This window comes from Mustela putorius, unplaced genomic scaffold (genome assembly GCF_011764305.1).
Source record: "Mustela putorius furo isolate JIRA1106 unplaced genomic scaffold, ASM1176430v1.1 tig00003909_pilon_pilon_pilon, whole genome shotgun sequence".
In the NCBI taxonomy this organism is placed as follows: Eukaryota; Metazoa; Chordata; class Mammalia; order Carnivora; family Mustelidae; genus Mustela; species Mustela putorius.
This window is the reverse complement of record NW_025422057.1, coordinates 30,599,636-30,621,033: the sequence shown is the minus strand read 5'-3', so window position 1 is coordinate 30,621,033 and position 21,398 is coordinate 30,599,636. Positions and strand designations below refer to the sequence as shown.

At 52.3% G+C, this 21,398-nt stretch overlaps 1 protein-coding gene across 1 annotated transcript in view; it reads right to left on the bottom strand.

Annotated features, from left to right (window-relative positions):
- Window positions 1–18,762, bottom strand: part of SLIT1 (slit guidance ligand 1) — a 167,665-nt gene extending 148,903 nt beyond the window's left edge. Inside the window, exon 1 of the mRNA XM_004749578.3 lies at window positions 18,162–18,762. Within this exon, the coding sequence (XP_004749635.1) occupies window positions 18,162–18,358 (197 nt within the window). The 5' untranslated portion in view covers window positions 18,359–18,762. The remainder of the gene's footprint in view (window positions 1–18,161) is intronic.
- Window positions 18,763–21,398: the final 2,636 nt, after the last annotated feature.

Genomic DNA, 21,398 nt, shown 5'->3' with positions numbered 1-21,398 from the left:
AGACTTATTGTTTGCAAAACATTTTGCAAGGTTCGGAAGATGCCGGGACGAGTAAGACATACATGGTATGGACTCCTTCCACAATGTTATGCCCTGTTCGTTCCCCACTGATGATTTCTTGAATGGCCATCAGTTATCCCTGCATTCGAATATATCACGTTACTGGGGCATTCCCTGAACCCTGGCTACAGGACACCTGAACTGTTTTGATATCATTCAATTATAAACAACACTCCGCAAAGCTTGATGGATATTTGGGAGGACTATATTTCTCGATACGGATTATGCAGCCACAAGTCATGAAAAAGCTGATGAGCTTTACAGTAACTGGCCCATTCTTTCTCGGGTCAAGCACAGTTTATAAGACAATTGACTTCAATAACTATTCATTTCACAGGCAGCAAAACTGAGGCAAACGAAAATGTTTAGACTTGTCTGAACAAGGCAGGGCCCAACATGGAAATCAGGAATCCCTGAGGATGGAATTCCCATGAGGTGGTGGGGGGCTGAGGGCTCACAAGGACTTCTGGTGACATCATTGCCACATGCCTCTCTTCTTACCCTTTGGCGCAGGCCCCACTGCTCAGACCCCAGACCGGTTCCTTAGGCCGGTCAGGTGGCTCCCTGCCCTCCTCCTGCTCCCCACTCCACCCCCCATGCACGAGAAGACCTGGGACAGGCAGGTGAACAATGCGGCAAATACAGCCTCTCTCTCAGGAGGCCCTGCTGCTTCCGGACAAGAATGTCCACGGACACCCAAGCCCACCCAGCCCCCGCCTCTCCCCATCAGCCTCGGTCTCTAAGCTGGAGCTCAGGGCCTCCTCTCAGGGGAGCGCCCTCTGGAGGCAGCCTGGGAGGCAGCCACTTGGGCCCAGAGAATGACCTCCCCTGGGCAGCCCACCCTTGCCCCATCAGCAGGGCAGCCCCTCACCAGGATCGCGTTTCCAAGTTGGACCAACCGCTTCCCCTCAAACCTTCAGCAGAGGCCACTGGAATGAGGCAAGGAGGTCATTTTTCCCCGACACCTAATTCCTCCAACAGGTGGTCCTTGGGTGTTGCCATGGAAACACTCTCTCCGGCAAGCCGCCCGGAAAAAAGAAGCTGGGAGAAGCTGCTGTGACCTTAAGACCTTCGCAGCCAGAGCAGCCAAGTGGGGTGAGCCTCCAGGGGGGTCCCAAGGCGTGGTTTCCAGGAAGAACCCTGATCCCCAGCTCCCCAGGCTCCCTGAGGTTCTTGTCACCGAAGCCCACATCTGCCACTCCTCCCTACTGTGCACCCACCGGGTGCAGGCTCTGGGCCCAACTCCAAGCACGCTTCACCTCACTCCCCCCTGACCCTCACAGTGAGTTGAGTTGTATTCACTCTGCCTTGCTGAGGAGGAAACTAAGGCACAGAACTGATGAAGCCATTGCCCAGGGCCAGACAGCTAACTAGGGATAGGCCTAGGATCAAACCCAGGCCCATATGATTCCATGTTCTTTCCCCCCACCCCCCACCATCGTGATGCCTCCTGCCAACGACACTCACAAGCCCACTCCTCACCCCAAGTGCTCATGAGAAACAACGTGGAGGCTTTGAGTAGGAAACCCTGGGGCCCTGTTCTAAGGCCCTGTGCTCTGCTTAAGCAACAATATCAGGAGGTCCCCAGCCAGCTGCGTCATGTGTGTTCTTAGTGGCTAAGAGCTTGGCCTTTGGAACCAAACTGTCCGGCTTCAGATTCCTGCTCCACCATCACTAGCTCTTAGCTTAAATGCTCTATGCCTCAGTTTCCCCATTTGTAAAATGAGGATAACAACAGTACCCACCTCTTAAAGGTGTGGTGTGGTGTAAATGACTTAATATTACTTTCTTTTTTCCTTTTTTAAGATTTATTTATTTATTTTAGAGAGGGGCGGGGAGAGGGAAAGAGAACCTCAAGCAGTCTCCCCCCACCCCTGAGCCTGGAGCCCAACACGGGGCTTGATCTCAAGGCCCCGAGATCACGATCCAAGCCGAAACCAAGAGTCAGATGCTTAACCAACTGAGCCACCCAGGCATCCCCATGACTTAGTACGTCTGAAACACTGAGACCAATGCCTGGTACACACAAGCCCACACAAGGGCTCTCCACATGAGTGTTACGTACTGAGATTAGTTTACAGCTCCTGCTCTAGCTGCGGTTTCCCTCAACGACATGGCTCCACCGGGAGGGTGGTGACCCAGGCTAAGCTCGGGCTGGTGTTGGACGGGCCAGGCCCCGCTAAGCAGTGAGGGGCCGGCAGCAGCTGGTGGCCTGCAGGTCCTGGGATGGGAAAACCCAGAGAAGATGGCCTAAGACAGTTCTCTCTCTTCCAAAAGTGAGGAGTGTTCCTCCATCCTTCTCTCCCTGGAGAAAATACAATCTAGTGGCAGATGGCACTGATTTCTATCAGCTTCTGTGTGGTCCTAACCTGAAGGAAAAACCTCAGTGGTGGAAGATTTTGGAGAAAATTCTCTGAGGCCAAGTAACCAAGATAAAAACAAAAGCACACAAGGATTTCTTGAATCCTGTCAGGAAACAAAAATCTGATCCCCAGCACCTGGGTGTTTGGGGATACACTGAAAGAACCCCTCAGAGCTCCTAGAGCTGCAGGAATAAACAGCCTGGGTCGCTCACTGTGTGTTCTGGGGGTCCCATGGGCCTCACGAGCCCTTCGTGCCGTAGAGCTCCATCACTTCTAACGCCAGTTCCCTAAGAACCAGAACCTTCCCACAGTGTCCCAAGTCTGCAATGGCAGCGGAGAGGCTCAGGCCACCCCCCAAATCCCTTCCTGCTAGATCGCCAAAAAAATCAACACACAGCTCTGACTGGGGCTGAGACAGGCCTCTGGGCTGGGGAAATGTACACCTCGGCTCTGTCCTTTGAAGTCCTACACTGGCCAAATCCGTGGCAAGGAGCACCTGCAGAGTCAGAAGGGATATCAGAGGGAAGGGAGAATTTCCCTACCCAGCCAGTGCCCCTGGACGGCAGGTTGAACACCCCGGCCTACAGGCCACCCAGCTGCACGCCCATGCCCGTGGGGCTGGAGTCCCGTAGAGCCACCCCCCTGGGTACCCCACATTCCCCCATCTTCCTTCCAATCTGATCTCCTAGCCACAGCCACACCTTTCAAGGTGCAGATCTGATCGTGTCACTCCCCACTTAAGCCCTTCAATGAATCCCCATTGCTCTTGGAATTGAGACAAAAATCTTCTCACCAAGAACTACAAGCCCCATGTGGCCTGTCCCACATGCCCCCATTCTGATTCACTCCCTCCTGTCGCAGGGCTTTTGAAAGGCCATCCCCTCTGCCTAGAATACTCCTAGCCTCTCCCCGGCAGCAGGAGCCAGAGGCCATTTCATATGGTCTGGGGGCTTCCTTGACTGCTATCTCCGCCCCTGCAGAGGACATGGATTGTGTTGGTTTCTTCTATCATATCCTCAGGGTCTAACACGGTACATGGCACCTCAGAGATGCGGCAGGACGTAGTCCTTGAAAGCATGAACAGACTTGCATTAAAATGGACATATTCCAAACAGCACAAGCTGAGGGGGTTTTCCGAGTTTCCCTGACCCCCAAAGCAAAGAAATACACTATTGAAGGAATGTTCTCCCTTTGGGCACCTGGGTGGCTCAGTTGGTTTAGCATCTGACTTTTGATCTCAGCTCAGGTCTGGATCTCAGTGTCATGGGTTCAAACCCCATGTTGGGTTCTACCGTGGGCGTGGCACCTACTAGAAGGAAGGAAGGAACAATCGGAGGGAAATGCTCTCCCTCATCAAATCATTATGTTGTACACTTGAAACTAATCTATCACTGTATGTCAATTACATTTTGACTTAAAAATAAATAAATCCGGAGGCACCTGTCCGGCTCAGTAGAGCATGCAACTCTTGATCTCAGGGTTATGTGTTTGAGCCCCACGCTGGGTGTAGAGATTACTTAAAAATAAAATATTTTTAAAGTGACAAATAAAAAAAATATTTAAGTAAATAAATAAATTTAAAAATAATTAAAAAACAATTAAAAAGAAAATGCTCTCCCCAAATGGACATCCGCCAAGAAAATCTCTACACACAGAGGACACTGTAGTGTTCCCAGTGACTTCTCACACAGCTCAAGGTTAAAACACGGATTTTTCCTTAGTAGCTCACACAGGAAAATACCAGCCCGCAGAGTTTCTGCAGCTCTGCTCCTCTACCTCCTTCAACACGCTAGCACTCCTGCCACAGAGCCTTTGCCCATGCTGCTCTCTCAGCCCAGAACTACCCAGAACAGTCTTCTCCTCCTCACCTGCCCACCAACACACACACCTGACTGACCCCAACTGTCCTTCAGGACTTCAATGGAAACATCCGTGCCGGGCCAGCCTCCCCTCTGTGTTCACGCAGCTCCTCTCCCAGAGCTGGGACTGGAATTTGGAGCCGTGTGCAATAGGATGTCCTTTGTTAAAGGCTAGTCTCTGTCCCACCAGGCTAGGAAGGAAGAGACCACCTCTGGCCGGCTCCCGGCCGACACTCTAACCCAGTAAGAGTGAACACAGTGAACATGTAGAGTAAACACAGGCTGAAGGAGCCGTCCTGCCCCCTGAGCCCAGCTGCTGCTGGCGTCTCGCAGCCGGAGGGCGGCCCACACTCCCATCAGCGGGCAGAGCCTTGCCCACAGTCCTCAGTGGGTCATGATCTGGAAGCTCCCCCAACCTCCCCAGCCCCAGCAGAGCCCACAGGCCTGGGACCAACCCCAGCGCTGGGACTGCCCTCCAGAATGGAATAAATCGTGAAGGCCGAGGGACCCCCAGGCCAGGGCAGACTTGCCACTGGTCCCGCTCTGCCCCTGGCTCCTGGGGACCCGTCTTGTTGCCTTGGTTCAAATTCTAACAATACCTATACTGTCACAACCAAGCCGACTCATTGAAGCCTCATGATAGCACCTGATTCCAAGGTTTATTTTCAGCCTGGACTCACATCATGAGGAGACCGAGGCATGAAACATTTAAAGGACTTGTTCGAGATTAGCCCACCAGTAAGTCGGTAGAGGAGGCAAGCCCAGGCATGTCTGACTCCAGCGCCTAGCTCTTTCTTTCCTTCCTTTTTAATTCTAATTCCAAGAAAATACACAGAACAAAATTTACCACTTTAACCATTTTAGGTTCAGTAGTATTAAGCACATTCACATTGTTGTACAACAGATCTCCAGAGATTTTTTTTTTCATCCTGAAAAACCGAAACTCTGTTTCTATTAAGCAATAGCTCTCCATTCCTCCCCCTTGACCCAGGTAACCACCATTCTGCTTCTGTCTCTGTGAACTGGACTATTTTTTTAAGATTGTTGGGTCCCCCCAAAATTGGGTACCCCAATAATGGGTCCGTGATTAAAGGGGCGAGACTGATACAGTAAAGTGAAGGTCAAGCAAAGCTTTATTTCGCGCCAAGCATCAGGAATCAGACCGAACGCCAAACAGACCAGTCAGGGCCTCCCCTACCGAGAGGCCGACCCCTCCCTGCTTTCCAGACTAACTTTTATAGAGCAAAGGCCATGTGGTTGGGCCTGGCCACACACAGGTGGCCAATGAGATTGTAACACACACAGAAAACTCCACAGTGATGCTAGGTGACAAATTGAATTACAATTTACCCTAGTAGATATTTGAACCAGCCTATCACACCTTGGTTAGGACTGGTGCCAAAAGGCTCCCAAAGGGCGGGGGCCCATACTCCTTGGTAGCTAGGAGTCAGTCTGCGCCAGCACTGATTGAATACCTCCACCTGGCCTGACCCACCCTTGTACTTGGACTTTGCTACATGGGACTAGTTTCCCGGACTTGCTTTTAAATAAGTTCCCCTGGCGGGTGGGTGGTGGGGCAAGGTCAATTTAAGCTTTATAGCAAAATGGCAGTTCAACCGGGGTGGGGCTGCTCTGGCTGAATAGGCCCTTACAAGATTTTATTTGTTTATTTGAGAGAGAGAGAGAGAGCACAAGCTGGGTGGAGGGGCAGGACTCAATCCAGGACCCTGGGATCAAGACCTGAGCCAAAGGCAGATGCTTAACTCACTGAGCCACCCAGGTGCCCTGTGACTATTTTAGATACCTCGGATCAGTGGAATCATACAGGATTTGTCTATGACTGGCTTATTTCATTCAGCATAATGCCTTCAAGTTTCACCCACACTGTAGCATATGACGGGATGTCCTTCCTCTTTTAAGACTGAATTGTATCCCACTGTGTGTGCACACATCCCCCTGGGTTTAGCCCTTTTACTGCAGGTGGACACAGGTGCTGCTCCCGCCCCCCCACCCCCCACCCCCGCTAGCCCTTGTGAACAATGCTGCAAGGAACACAGGTATACAAATATTTGAGACCCCGTTTTCAGTCTTTTGGGTGTACACCCAGAAGCAGACTTGCCAGATCATATGGTAATTCTGTTTCATTTTTGGGGGGATCAGAATGTTCTTCAAAGGAGCTGCCCCATTTTGCATTCCCAGAAACAGCACACCTGGGTGCCGATGTCCCCACAACCTCACCACCAACTGTTACTTCCTGTTTCTTGAGAGCAGCCATCCTGATGGGTAGGAGGGGGTCAGGGCGCAGGTGTTAACCTCAGCTCCGTGCTGTATTCTGTTCTGAGGTCCAGACTGTCCTCAGGTCTCTTCATTACCAAGGCCTGGCCTTGCTCTTCCCAGGTCTGACGCCCACCCCTAAACCACAACCCTGCAGCCTGCACCCCACTGCCACCCACCAAGCCTCTGTGTCCACTGCCTGTCACCCCCTCCCCACCACTGCCCACTCCAGACCCCCGAGAAGTCATCCACCAGCTAATTCCCTGACCCCGACCTCCATCTGTAACACCACCTCCCTGCACCCCCCCAACTCTGCTCATCAACCCCCACCTAGAAGCAGGACAGCCCTCCCCATGCTGGCCTGCATGTGGGTCCACCTCGGAAACGTGTGCAGGTTGAGCTCGGTCGTGGCCAGTTTGCCTTTATGCTCCAGTGCTCGGCCCTGATGGGGGTTTTATAGATGTTTAATAAATGAATGGACAAAAGAAGCCAGGGCTTATTAAGATATGCGGTGTGGTAGTCCGAATTAAAAACTAAACATGTCCACGTCTCAGAGCCTCGAGGAGCACCCAGAGCCTGGGCACCTCTCACCAGCCATCTTGCCCCCCAGCCCATGATACGCCTCTCTGACCATCTCCTCATCAGCAGACTGGTGATAATACCTTCCTCCCAGGACCGTGGTGAGCAGTAAAAGGGTAGAGGAGGGTAAAGCATCGCTCTGAGCCTGGCCCGGATGGGGGGCACCACCCCAATTCCTCACTGCCTCTCTCATTCTCTGACCCACCTCCCCCACCCCCACGTGTCTGGCTCCTCCTTTCCAAATCACCCTCCTCCCCTCGGTGCTCCAGTCCACCGGCTGCCCCCGAAGCTCCCGCGTGTTCTCTCCTGCCACAGACTTCCTCACCATCGGCTCGCTCCCACCCATCTGTCTTTGCCTCCCACTTCTCCCAGGAAACTGGCTGCCCAGCATGGCCAGTGACCCACCCACCATCACCACCACCACGGGTCCAGAAGCTGTCTCGGCCCTCGTCCTCAGACAGCCTGGCTGCTCTCCCAGGCTCGGCCTCCTCCCCATCAACGAGCTCCTTCTCTGGCACGGGCAATAACTCCCCGGCCAAGTTCTGATCCACAGACGGCCAGGAGCTCCTCCAGCCTCTCCGCCTTCTCCTCCTTATGGCCTGCCCTCTTTCTTTTTTAATTGAGATACACAGCTGACATACAACATTACATTAGCTCCAGATGTACAACAGATTGATTGGAGGTCCGCATAGATTGCAAAATGATCAGCTCAGTAAGTCTAGTTAACATCTGTCACTTCATATAGTTATGTTTTTTTCCTCTTGATGAGGACTTGCAAGATATACTCTTTTAGCAACTTTCAAATACACAGTAATACACATTAATACACAATAACAGGCTGGTTAACCACAGTCTCCGTGCTGTACATCACCTCCCCAGGACTCACTGGTTTTATAACTGGAAGTCAGTACCCCGACCACCTTACTATGGGCAGAAACTGAAGGTGGTCCTCATGGGTCCACGAAGTATGTGCCTTCCTCACCAGGGAACCCCAGCCAGAAGCAGTGTTTCTCACACGGTATTCTGGGCACCTCCTGTTTCCACATCACTTGGATTGCCTTTGCCAAAAATCTGCCGAATCAGCATCTCTGCGATGGGCCTGGGAATCTGCATTTATACTAGCTTCCCACGAAGTTTTCTCTCTCGTTTTTTTAAAGATTTTATTTTTGGGGGGCGCCTGGGTGGCTCAGTGGGTTAAGCTGCTGCCTTCGGCTCGGGTCATAATCCTGGGGTCCTGGGATCGAGTCCTACATCAGGCTCCTCGCTCAGCAGGGAGCCTGCTTCTCTCTCTGCCTCTCCCTGCCACTCTGCCTACTTGTGCACTCTCCTTGACAGATAAATAAATAAAATCTTGAAAAAAAAAAAAAAAGGAGGTTTTTGTTTTTTGTTTTTGTTTTTTTTTTTTGAGTAATGTCTATACCCACAATGCTGAGAATAAGAGTCACACATTGTACTAACCAAGCCAGTTAGGTACCCCGCCTTCCCCCCAGGAAACTCTTATACCCGTAGACGTTTCTGTTCCCACTCTTCCCCAGGATGCCCTCCCAACTGTCTCTCCAGCCCACATACTCTACAGAGTAACCATTCCCTATCCCTAGCCTTAGGGTCATCTTTTCCACATACCTGATTACTGGTCACTCAAACAAAAGAGAGAGAAGCCAGCTTCACGGCTTCTCCTCCAGGCTCAATGGCCCTCCCCAAGTTCACTCCACTCACAAAATCATTCTCTCAGGCTGGAGGCTTGGGGCCCCATCACCCTGCTCTCTCTGCTTCTTCCTGCTTCAGCGTCTGCGGCCGAACTCCATGAGGACTGTGGCCACGGCCTACCACTGATGTGACAAATTACTCGCTCAGGGGCTTCAAACAACACAGACGTATTCTCTTACAGCTCTGGAGGCCACTCTTGGCCCGTGGCTCCTCCTGCCACCACTCCCATCTCCTGCTTCCATTGTTACTGCTTCCATCTCCCTCTCCAGTGTTGACCCTCCCGCCTCTCTCTTACGTCACCCTGGGGATGACGTCATGCCTGCCCCAATAACGCAAGGTCATCTCATCTCAAGGTCCTCAACTGCATCTCAAAGCCCTTGTGCCATGTAAGGCAACACAATCCCAGGCTCCCAGGATTGGAACATAGACATCTTTGGGGACCATGATTCAATCCACAATGACTATATTTTCTTTTTTTTTTTTTAAGATTATTTATTTATTTATTTGACAGAGAGAAATCACAAGTAGGTAGAGAGGCAGGCAGAGAGAGAGAGATGGAAGCATACTCCCTGCTGAGCAGAGAGCTCGATGCGGGGCTCCATCCCAGGACCCTGGGATCATGACCTGAGCCGAAGGCAGAGGCTTTAACCCACTGAGCCACCCAGGTGCCCATGACTGTATTTTCTAAAGCAAAGGTCAGAAACATAACATGTCTTACCAAATGTTTAAAAAAAAAAAAAACCCCAACTCTTGGAACACACCTTTTGTGAGCACCTACCATGCACCAGGCAATGGGAATACAAAGATACAGGAGACACAGCCCCTGCCCTCAGGGAACTCAAAACCCAAGGTACTCACCAAAAGAACCAGCTTCTTAAAAAGCAATAAAGTGCTCTTCCCTACAGAAGAATTCCAATTAATAAATGTAGAAGGAGTGAAGGAAATAGAAATTCAAAATTGGATAATAATGGTTGCAGGCAAGATCCATTAATGGGTGCTAAAATTAGTAGGTGAGAATTTGAGGACAAAAAAGTCATGGCAGTCTCAATGTATCTCCCCTAGATAGTTATTAACTGTGGATGCAAATTCAAGAATGTCACAGGGAAGAAAACTGGCTCAACACCATCATAACCAAGAGGTCAAGGTTAACAACACCAGCAATGAGAGATATCAGTGTCACCGACCCCCCAGTGGGATGTCCCGAGAAGGGCACACCATCCCCATACATTCCTGCCAAAAATCCATAACCTCGATTCAATCAGGAGAAAAACACTAGACAAAGCCAAAGTGAGGAGCACGCTACAAAGTAACTCACCAGTACTTTGCAAAAGCGTCCATGTCATGAAAAGCAAGAGGAGACTAAGGAATTGTCACAGACTAAAGGAGATTAAGAGGAAATGACAACTAAGCACCATGTGGAATCCTGGACTGGGTCCCGGAATAGAAGAAAGACATTAGTGGAGAAGCTGGTAAAATCCCAAAAAAGTCCACAGTTCAGTTTATAGTCTTGGACTCGTGTTAATTTCTTAGTTTTGATCATTGCACGATGGATAAGAAAGACGTGAACACTAGGGGAAGCTGCGTGAAGGGTATATGGCAAATCTCTTGGTACTATTTTTGCAACTTCTCTGCAAGTCTAAAATTATTTTAAAATACAAGTTTTCAAAATTTTTGAAGAATAAAAATATAGCGATGGCAGCAAAACCGTTGTCACAGACACGCCAGAAACCACAGTCACGGTCACCATAACCAACTGGTCTCCCCACTGCCAGCTGGTTTCCTGCTCCGTTCATCTTCCACACCAAAGCCAGGCAACAGAATGTCTTAAAACACTATTTTACACTTGTCACCCTCCACTCAAAACCCCTGTGCCTAAGTGCTCAAAGGGTCTTTTCAAAAGGACACAGGGACAGCATGAAGGGGCTCCCACCAGCCAAATGTGGGACATTCTGAACAGCAAAATAAATAGCGATAGTAACGAATTAAAACCCAAAGAATAAAACAGTAATCCATGAGTCCCTATTGTAATAAACTAACAAACAGATGGAGGAGAAAGGAAAGTTCTTTCTTACAGTAGAATGCCAACTAATAAACCAAGAAGAAAAGAAGTTAGAAATGTCTCAACAATACGTATTAACACCAGTGAAAGTCTAATGAAGAACAGGATATTTACATAGCCCCAGAGTACCCGCCCCCACAAATGGCTTATCAATGATAAAGGGGAAAATAGTCACTTTTCAGCAGAGAAACCTGGCAGACACCCACTTACTGAGTGATCAAAATGAAAATCACCAGTACTGGGACAAATTGACCTCAGGTGTCTTCCGACACGACCCACTGAGAAGGGCAGAACATCGCTAACTTAGCATTCCTGCCAAAAGGACATAACCTCAATGCGATGGTGAGAAGACCTGATGAAGCCAAACTGAGCAACATTCTACAGAGTAAGTGGTCTGTATTCTTCAAAAATGGAGAGGTCAAGAAAAACAAAGAAAGGCCAAGTTACTAGGCCAGATTAAAGCAGATTAAAGAGCCGTGACAAGTCAATGTCATGTGTGATCCCACCCTCTGATCACCACAGAAGACACTGTTGAGACAATTGATGAAACGCAGACATGAACAGTACTGTATCAAGGTTCAATTTTCTGATTTTGATAGCCTTATTCTTCTCAGAAAAACACACACCAAACTATTTAGAGGAAAAAACTTACATCTTCAATGTAATCTTCTTTTTTTTTTTTTAAGATTTATTTATTTGAGAAAGAGAGAGCATGCATGCCCAAGTGAGGGGGAGGAGCAGAGGGAGAGAATCTCCATCAGACCCCCTGTTGAGTCGGAGCCCAACACGGGGGTGGGGGGGGGGCTCCATCCCATGAGATCATGACCTGAATAGAAACCAAGTCAGATGCTTAACCAACTGGACCACCCAGGCACCCCTAATTATTTTCATTTTAATTTTTTTTTAAGTAAACACTATGCCAATGCCCAATATGGGGCTTGAACTCATGACCCCGAGATCAAGATTTGTACACGCTACCAACCTAGCCAGCCAGGCACCCCTCCAACCTAATCTTAAACAGTTCCCCAAAAATTGTGCATGTGTATAATACATGATAAAGCAAATGGGGAAAAATATAGACAATTGAATCTGAACAACAGATATATAGGAGTTCCTAATACTTTTGTTGCAACTTTTCTATAAATTTGTAATTGTAATATAATAAAAAGTTACAACTAGCACAAAGGATTCTTTTGGGGTGATTAAAAAAATATTCTAAAATTAGATTGTGGTGATGTTTGCACAACTTTGGAGATTAAAAAAAAATCACTGAATAGTAAGAAAAAAAAAGAAAGAAAGAAATTATAAAAATACACATACACTCCCTCGGATGGCCCCCTATTTCCCAGCCCCATGACCCGGTACCAACCCTTCACTTGAATCTCCTCTCTCGGAACTCACCAACACAAAAGCGCACCCCACCAGCTGGCTCTGTTCCTCATTTTCCTCCCCAAATGCATGGCACACACTTCCTGATGCCTCAGATTCCCCCACCCTCGCTTTAGCTCTGTGCCTCCTGAGGTCATGCCCAGGCCTCAAGCCTCATCAGTGCAGGGGTCCAGCCCTTCCTTGCCACCCGGACGCCCATCTCCTCATCTCTAACACCGACAGAGCCCCTTCTGTGCGCCAACATTATTCTAACCACTCTACACCCAGTATTTCATTCGAACTCCCAGCCAGGCATGGTTAAGTGCTATCGCTGGCTCCACTTTACAGATGAAGAAACTGAGTCACTAGGGAGCCAGCTGGGATCTTTCAGGTGGTCATTGATGGAGGCAGAATTCAAAAGAGGCCACTTTCACACCAAAGCCTGCGCGGGCAGCCGCTGTGCTTTCCCTCCCTAGAGACATCTTGACACATTTGTTCTGCAGACAGACCTTTCTCGAGCACCAGCCTGCAGGCTCCCTGGGGAGTGGGTCCACGCTCTGGACCTCTCTCCGCACTACACACCCGGCAGGTGCCCAACAGCTGTTTGTCCGCCACAGGCTGGGTTCCAGAAAGCAGAGGAGGAGGTCGCAAACTCCATCAAAAAGAGGAGCCAATTCTCCACCCCCCCACCCCCCTACCCCAAGCACAGCCCAGCTCCCTGGCTACTGCCCAAGGCCCGGCCGTCATCTGCTCTGGGTAATAAGTATTTGTATGGCGATAATTACAGCATTTGGGGAGAAAATCCCATTAAGCAAGAGCCCTGCCGAGCTGCTAATGCCGGCAGAGAACGGGAGGCGGCAACTCCGCCAAGCTCCCGTCTGCTTCCAGTAATGCAGGAGCTGCCGGTCCCCACCGCCCTTCACCCGGCCCCAAAGAGCACGGCCGCCCCTGCTGGCAGCCTTGGGCAGCCGGGGCCGCCGACAGCCACCCCCCTGCCTCAGAGCCCGGACAGAGGCAGGGGCAGGGTTCGCTGGGGATCCAGAGCACCAGGGTTGCACGGGGAGGAAGAGGGAGCAGAGCCAGGCTGGATCCATCCCTGAGTGGTGCCCCAGCCCCTTTCCTGTCCCTGCAATTCTTTCATCTTAATAACAATAATAATACTACCACTCACAGGGCCTTCGCTGCTGCTGTTCCCCAAGCCCATGCAAAGTGCAGCTCCTAGCCCTGCCTGTAGGCAGTCCTCACGACCAGCCTGTCCTTTCAACCAGCAGGTCCTGTCATCATCCCCACTTTCGGGGCAAGGAAACAGGGATGCTGAGATGTCACACGTTCGTCCGGGGCACTGACCCCGCTTTACAATTATGCGTTTATTCTCATACTGTGCCATTCATCGCTTCCTCCCTTGCTGGACTAAAACTCAGGGAGGGACAGCAGTTTGGGTTTGTGTCCAGCCCCGTTCCCTCAGCTCCATGCAGACAGTCAATAGACAGCTATCTGTTGAATGAATTCATTAAACCCACAATTTGCCCAAGGTCCCCCCAGCCGCTGCGGGGCAGAGGCGTGCTAACAACACAGGCAGGCTGGCTCAAGGACCATGCCATCACACCACCCACCCTGCAGAGAATCCCTGCCTGCCACCCCCGGCTCCTTCTTACAAACACGGGAGACCGAGACAAAGATGCGCGGGGACAAGGAAGGGAACCCTGCACAGCCAGACGTCAGGAGAGCAGGCTTGCACTTCGACCAACTCTCCCGTACTTACCTCCCAAACTCTCTGCTGCCCCACTGAACTCTCAAACCTTCGCTTGAGCTTCTCAGATAACAAAAATAATCATAACATCATTACCTAGTTTTATCACGAAGCATTTCCACACACCAGCCCAGGGCCAAGCATGCCACCAGGCCCTCTACATGCACTGGCTCCCTGAATCCTCGCCACCAACCTACAACACAGTCATCCTCCCCTTTTAAGATGGGGAAACTGAGTCTCACAGCAGATGGAGAGATGGCACCTGGGGCTTGCCACCAGTCATGCAGAAGCCAGCGATAAGCCCAGGGCACGTGCTACTGGAGACACAAGCCCCACCCAGAAGAAGCCTCCCCAGCACAGTGCAGGGCTCTGCCCTAGGAGACCACGGTACACACGTGGCTTCTGTCTTCCCTGACCCTTCCCCAGGACCACCACCCAGTCATGATTTGGCTTTTTAGGCTTTCCAAACAGGCTTCCAGGCAATCCATCTGGGGTGCTCTGGGAAGTCCCAAGCCTGACCACCCAGCTCCATTGAATGTGGCCTCCAGTTTCGGGGGCCAAGTTGGGAAAAGGCAAGGGCCTTCCAGGCCTCTGCAGCAGGCAGCGGGCTATGGCAGTGGACCAACTGGCCAGGGGGCAAGAGAGGGACCCCCAAAACTGATGAACAGCAGACCATCCTGGGCTGGGGGAGCAAATGGAAGCCAGGGGTCCTTCCCCACGGCCTTTCCTGGCCATACCACCATCCTCAGGCCTCTCCCATCTCTGCACCCTGTGCCCACAAGCCTAGAATACAAGTGCTTGAGACAGAAGGGAAAAGCAGTGTCCCCCCCCAACACTATATACTCTCTTACCACACTCTCCTGGATACTTTAGCCTAAAAGACTTTTTTAATTAAAAAAAAAAAAAAAAATCCAACTGAAAGTCAAAGTCCTTGAGTGAAAGAAAAGACAATTAATAGTGGCCAAGGCTGGGTCCCTCTGAGGCTGAATTCTACAAAGAGAGGAAGCTTCCAGGCCTCCTCCACCACACCCCTAACCCTCACTCTGTGTTTTAATTGTTCCACTGCAGTGAATTATTCAGCAACCCTTCCTCAGCCCAGCCCACCAGCCCCACAGCCCCTCTGGCTCAGCCAATTTCCTCAACAGCCCTGGGGCCACACAGCTTCTTCCCAGAAGTCCCCACAGCACACCAATTCCTTCCCACTTGGGGGGATAGGCCCAAGCCCAGAGTCCTGGGATAGAGGATCATAAAGTTGCCGGGCCTCCCAGGCTGCCATAGAAACTGCCCATGAGACAAAAGGCGAATGCACAGCTGCAGTCTCTCCAAATATCACGGCCTCAGAGGCTGCTGTTCTGGGCCCCAGGACAGCACAACGTCCACATCGATGAGAGAGAGGTTTGCTACGGTGATTCTGAGTCTGCCTGAGCTCTCCCTAAGGCCTCTTTTCGGGGTGTTCTTTTCTTCCTCAAATGGCTCTTTCGAGGCCTGCCTGCTGCAAAGGCAGCCTCCCCCGGCTTTCTCCATTCTTTCCCCACCCAAGAAGTTCTGCCCACAGCAAAGACCAGGTCTCCGCTGACTCCCCCACAATAACTCACCCGTGGATTCCATCCCTGAAGTCCCCAAAGGGAAAATCCAGTGAGAAAAGACTGCCTGATTCTTCCCAACCTTCCCAGCCTCAAGCTCCATCACATCGGACTGGGCCCGGCCCACTGCGGCCCCGGCCAGCTGGCCCGTTCACCCATCAGACAGGCTCAGGCACACCTGCCGGCCTTTCGCTCATGTATTCCCTCTGTTTGGGCTGTCTGCCCTCTCCGCTTAGCACACTCCTACCAACCACTGTTGGGTCCCCAACTGTGCTAAAAAATGACCCATCCTCTGAGAAGCACCTTTCCCCCAAGAAAAGTGCTTCCCACCCCAATGCTCCCCACCACAGCCCCATCACATTGCCAGCCTTGCCCTCTCCCAAAAGCTTGCAGTTAGGTGTCCCCTGTCTGGGCCTCTCAACTGTACATCCCTTGAGGGCAGGGACTTGCTCACTCCCTGCTGGAGCCTCAGCACTGAGGGCAGCTCCCAGCTCTGTAAATGTTTGCTGAATTAAATAATGAATTAAATGGGATCTTCTCCTGATCCTAGTATAATGCTGCCTCTCACTCAGTAAGCATCATCATGAACTAGGCACTTTTCACACATTATCTTTGGTCCTCACAAGTACCAGAGACGTTAGTATCAGCACCCCCATTTTCTGCATGGAAAGCAACTAAGGCTCAGAGAAGTTAAGTAACTTGCCCAAGGTCACACAGCAACCTAGGCAGCTGGACCTCTTTCTTTTGCACCAGGAAATTTAACTTCCATTCCACTCTGATTGCAAGAGAGCTCATGAGTTCCTGAACATCAAAATAGACACTGTCCTCAGAATTAAAGATGGAGAGAAAGAGCAAGGCATGAGATGACTTCAAGATTCAGATCCAAAAGCAAAGGCAAGGGGCTGCTGTGTCTCAGACATAGGCTGCTACCAGGGTAACAACTGCAGGAGAAACACCCTGTGGGCAAAGGAACAGAGAATAGATCCAGAGTGAACAGGTATAGACAATGACCCTGCAGCCTCAGGGGTCCTCTGGGCGGATTTCAGACCCTCAGTCCCTCTCTACAGCCACACAGCATAATGCACAGGAAATGTGACTTGGTCCACCCTCTCTCCACACCAGCATCTCTCCCCAGCCCCACAACACACAGTGTACTCACACACACACACACACACACACACACACACACACGTTCCCATCTAGATTGCATCTAGATTGCAAATTCTCTGAAACCTCCACGGGAATTTTTCAGACTCAGCCAAGAAGAGTCTGGGGCAAATGTGTGCTCACTAATTGCTGACCTTGGTACAGAGTTTGATCCAAGAGACAGCTCTCCCCAGGGTCAAATTTCTGCCTCTGGCCAGCTGGGAGCCATGAAAATGTGCTCAAGTTATCGAAATCTGTATGCCTTTCCTGAGAGCCACTGCAGTCGCCCAGGAGTGTGGGAAGGAGCATGCAGGTTTCAAAGGAGCCGGCAGCCTTCTCCGAAGTCCAGTTCAAAAATCTCCTGAGGCAGTCACCTCTGCAGGCAGCACAAAGGCCCAGCATGTGACCAAAAATCACATACAGGGACTCGCACAACCTCCCATTACTGAGGTGACACCACAGATACTAGGAATTCACACAGATGTACATTCTGCAGGAGAATCTAGGAAGGCAAATTATATTGGTCCATAAACACACACACACACACACACACACGGTAAACACACACACACACACACACACACACACCCTACAAAGCTCGGAGGGTCTGGAAAGAGCTGAGTTTCCTCCAGAATTTAGAAGTGGGAGAGAATAAGAGAAGAAAAATTATTTTTTAATGACTTTTCATGGTCAGTGTCTCCACTCCAGGCTCCTGACCGCTCGGCATGATCCTGGGGCTCCCAGGCAGGATCACATCCACCCCTTCCTGGTGTCCATGTAACATACCCCAGGCCCCAAACCCAAATCCCTCAGGTCCCATTGTCTGCCTGGGTTGGGGACGGCTGGATGTGAGTTGGGGGACCAATGCCTGACACCTGCAAGAGAAGAATTCTTAAGGCTCTGGGGCAAACAATGGGGAGGAAGGGGAAGACTGGAAACTTCAACTCCATTCCATCTGGCTGCCCATCACCTGCCTGCTGGCCCTCAGAGTCCAGTCCACAAGCGCTGCTCAGAACACTGCCCAAGATCATGCCCCCGAAAGGAGATGTGGTGCCTGGCAGTGTGAGGAGTTTCCCCACCCTGGGTGCCAGGAAGGCTTTCTGGCACCAATACACAGCACCCTGGAGGAATAAAGTGCTGGCGCAGTGGGAACGACCTGTCAGGGCTGAGTGCAGGGTGCAGGTGTGAGGCTAGGAGCTGACAGCCCCACCAGGGCCCTCTGAATCTCAGCAGAGGGAAACAGTGATGCTGCAGGCTCCTGGCTCCGGAAGGCCCCTGGCAGGCACTGACCCCTCTATTGGCTGCAGAGCCCGGGGCCCCAACGGTCCTGCCCCCACCCCAGCCCCGAACTGCGTCTGGGTAGGAGGGCAACCTCGGGGGCTCCTTGCGCACTGGGGACGGGGCCATACTCACAGGCGCTCGGTGTTCCGCGGGATGTTCTTTGGGATGGCCTGCAGCCCCGTGCCGTGGCAGTCCACCGTGGTGCCGGTGCAGGTGCAGAGGGCGGGGCACGCGGTGGCACCCAGGCGCCACGCGGCTGCCCACAGCAGCAGCCAGAGCTCGGGCCGGACGAGCCCCGCCGAGGGCCCCCTCCGGGGCGTCAGCGCCATGGTGCCCTCACCGCGTCCCTCTCGTGTGCCAGACGGCGGCAGCCGCTTACCATCCCCGTCCGGGGCGGCCTCCAGGTGCAGTCCCGGGGCAGCGCCGCCGAGCAGGCTCCTGCGCGGCGCCCTTACGGGCCGGGAGGCACCTCGCTCCTCCAAGCGACGGCGCTTGTGTGCGAACCGAGGGAGGGCGCCTTGGGCGGAGGGCGCTGGGCTCCTCTCCGGTTTCTCGCTGGCTGCGTCTCCCTCACTCCCTCCCTCCAGCTCCCAACTGACTGCTGCGAGGAGGAAAATGGGCAGGCCCCGCGCGCGCACGCACCCCGCGCACACACACACACACACACACACGCACAATCACACACTCACACCCCCACGCTCGCTCCCACCCGGCAGTCATCCATCAATCGAAAAGCACACATCCAGAGCCAGACTCCTCCCCGCCCTTCCCCAGCAACCCCCTCCCCCGCCTCCCGACGACCCCTCGGCGGCTGCAGCGAGTCGCGTACAGTTTCAAAGGTGGAACCTTCGAGGCGCCAGGCGCGGGCAGGGGACTGCGCGGGGGATGGGAGGATGGCCACGGCCCGACCTGCCCAGTCTTGGCCCTGGCCGGTTGCAAACACACACACACACACACACACCACGAGTATGTGCACACTGAGACTCCCGTACTCAGAACGCCGGCCCAGGCAGTTGGGCCAGAGTGGGGAGGGAGATCTTATTTGGCCACCTGGACCCCTTCCCTGGGGCCAAAGACCTGCTTTCCCCCTCCCCGCCATCCCCCCCCCCCCGACGGCAGAAACCTTTCCCCCGGCCCACCAGACTTGCTTTGTCAATACTTGGTGAAAACAAGCCCCCTGCCCCAGGACTCCAAGCCGCCTGCTTTACTGAGCCTGGGACCTGGAAGACAGAGCTTGGGAGTGGGGAGGGAGGAGTGTATAAAAGCCCTAAATCGAGTACAGTCTTCTCCCCTCTGCCACCAAGATGGCAACAACCCCACTTGTCGGAGAAGACTGAAGCTAGCTGTACCGAGAAGAAAATGACCCTGATTTGGACATTTGCCCCGTGGAGAGATGTCATTTCTGCCATTCGGCTATACTGGCTTCCCAGGTCAGGGTTAGGGGGTTGGCAGAGTAGCAGTGGGGGTTGGAAATCCAGCAAATACCTTCTTCCACTCGCACCAGCATTCTCCCATTTCTGCAGGTGCAAAGGAATATTCATTCCTGCCATCAAAAGACAGCAGAGACAGCTGGAAAAGGGCACAGTGGCCTGCTTGGGAGAGTAGCTCCACGAACCACCACTGTCAGACCCCAAGATTTTACCCTCCTTCCGGCAGGGACTCTTCTTACTCTAAGGAAGATGTAGACATAGAAGTGGGCGTGGGTGTAAACAGGAAATCCAGATCGGGAGAGAACCACCCTCAAGCCCAGAAGAGATGAAGGACCTCCCCAAAATCAAGAACAGCAATGGCTGGCCTGGGCTCTGTCGGACCCAGACGTCCTCTGTCCATCCGTCCCCTGATTCTGGGCCGCCTACAGGCTGGCAAGAAGAAACACTTGAGCAGCTCAATAAGCATGTTCCTTCCGAGGAGTTGGCTACCTGGGTTTCCGCGTGGGAGAAACCAGGAAGAATGGTAGCTGGTCCAAGAGATGCCAGGAGAAGGCACAGCATGGATACCGCTTGTCACAGGGGTGGTGGACACGCTCCACAGGATTAAAACCTTATCCACCAGGTCTCCAAGAGTTGGGGGTTTTCTTTGTTTTTCTTTTCCATCTTGATGGAAATCTTACAGTTTTTTATCTCTACGGTCATAGCGCAGAGAGAACTGTGGCCAGCATCTCACAACTAGTGTGGCTGGTCTTATGGGCTTTTGACAGTTCTTTTTTATTTAAAGTTTTTACACACTTCTGGCATGACCTCCATCCAAGGCCATGGGTTCTTCAGCATCAATTCAAAGACAACTGAGGAGGAAGGGGCTTTCTCACGGGTCCCCAGGGGGTGTGATCTTAGAGAAACTTTCCACAAATGAAGCCAGAGCTCCTCACTCCTCTCCCTCACAAATTTCCACTGCTTCTCCGCAGGATGCTCAGCCCCCCTCTCCTCACGGGCCCTCCCCAGCTGCCTCAGGCAGCGTTAAATCCTCATTCCTCAGAGCCTGCTGCTTTGTTTATCCCCTCTTAGCTGGAGCTGTTTACACATGTGGCTCCTTCCCTGACACTCCTCCGGGGGCAGAACCCGCCCCTTCCCCCAGAGCTTACTCTTTTCCTCACTTTGGAGATTAACCAACCTAGCACCTGGCACTTAGTAGGCGCTCAGATTAGTGAAGCTGTCGGGTTTCCAACCTTTGGCTCCAGCGGTGTCTCTCCAGCCCCGTAACCTCAGAGAGCTCTTCAGAAGCCAGGACCCATGTGGAGAAGAGAGAGAGTGTTGATTAACTGGGCCACATGCCCTGGGGACTGCAGAGTAGTCCGGTGAAGCAGCGGAAGGAGGGGTGGGGTGGGCAGGGGGGCGGCAAGATCACCCCTGCCTGTGTCTCCCAAGAGTCAGCCAGTGCCCGAGAAGCTTCCAGACTAGACTGGACAGTGAAGCCCAAATGGTCACCACCTGGCAAAGTCTGCTCTTTCCTATAAAGGGGAGGGAAGGAAGGAGGGCTCCCTCAGATCCAGGACAAAGACTCCCTACGCCAGCCTAGTCATGAGAGGCCCTGCCCCAGCAGCCAGGCAGCTCCCCAGCTTGGCTCCTAGCCCCAGTTCCTCCACCCCAGAACCTGGCTGGATCCCCAATTTGGGAGGCAGCTAGCCATGAATGAACGCAGCTCATTAGCGTTCCTAGCACATTTACTCGGAAACTACCGCCTGGCCAGCAGCTCACCCTCCACCCCCCACACCGCTTTGCCGTTCAGTTTCCTCTCCCAGGCCCCTCCCTCTGTTGGATCTCCCTACCCCCTCCCTACAGCAGGGCCACCTGCTCCTTCAGCACGGGTGGGGAAGAGGTAGCCCTGTCACATTGCTTCTGCCAAAGCCCACTGGCCACCATCAGGGCAACCCCT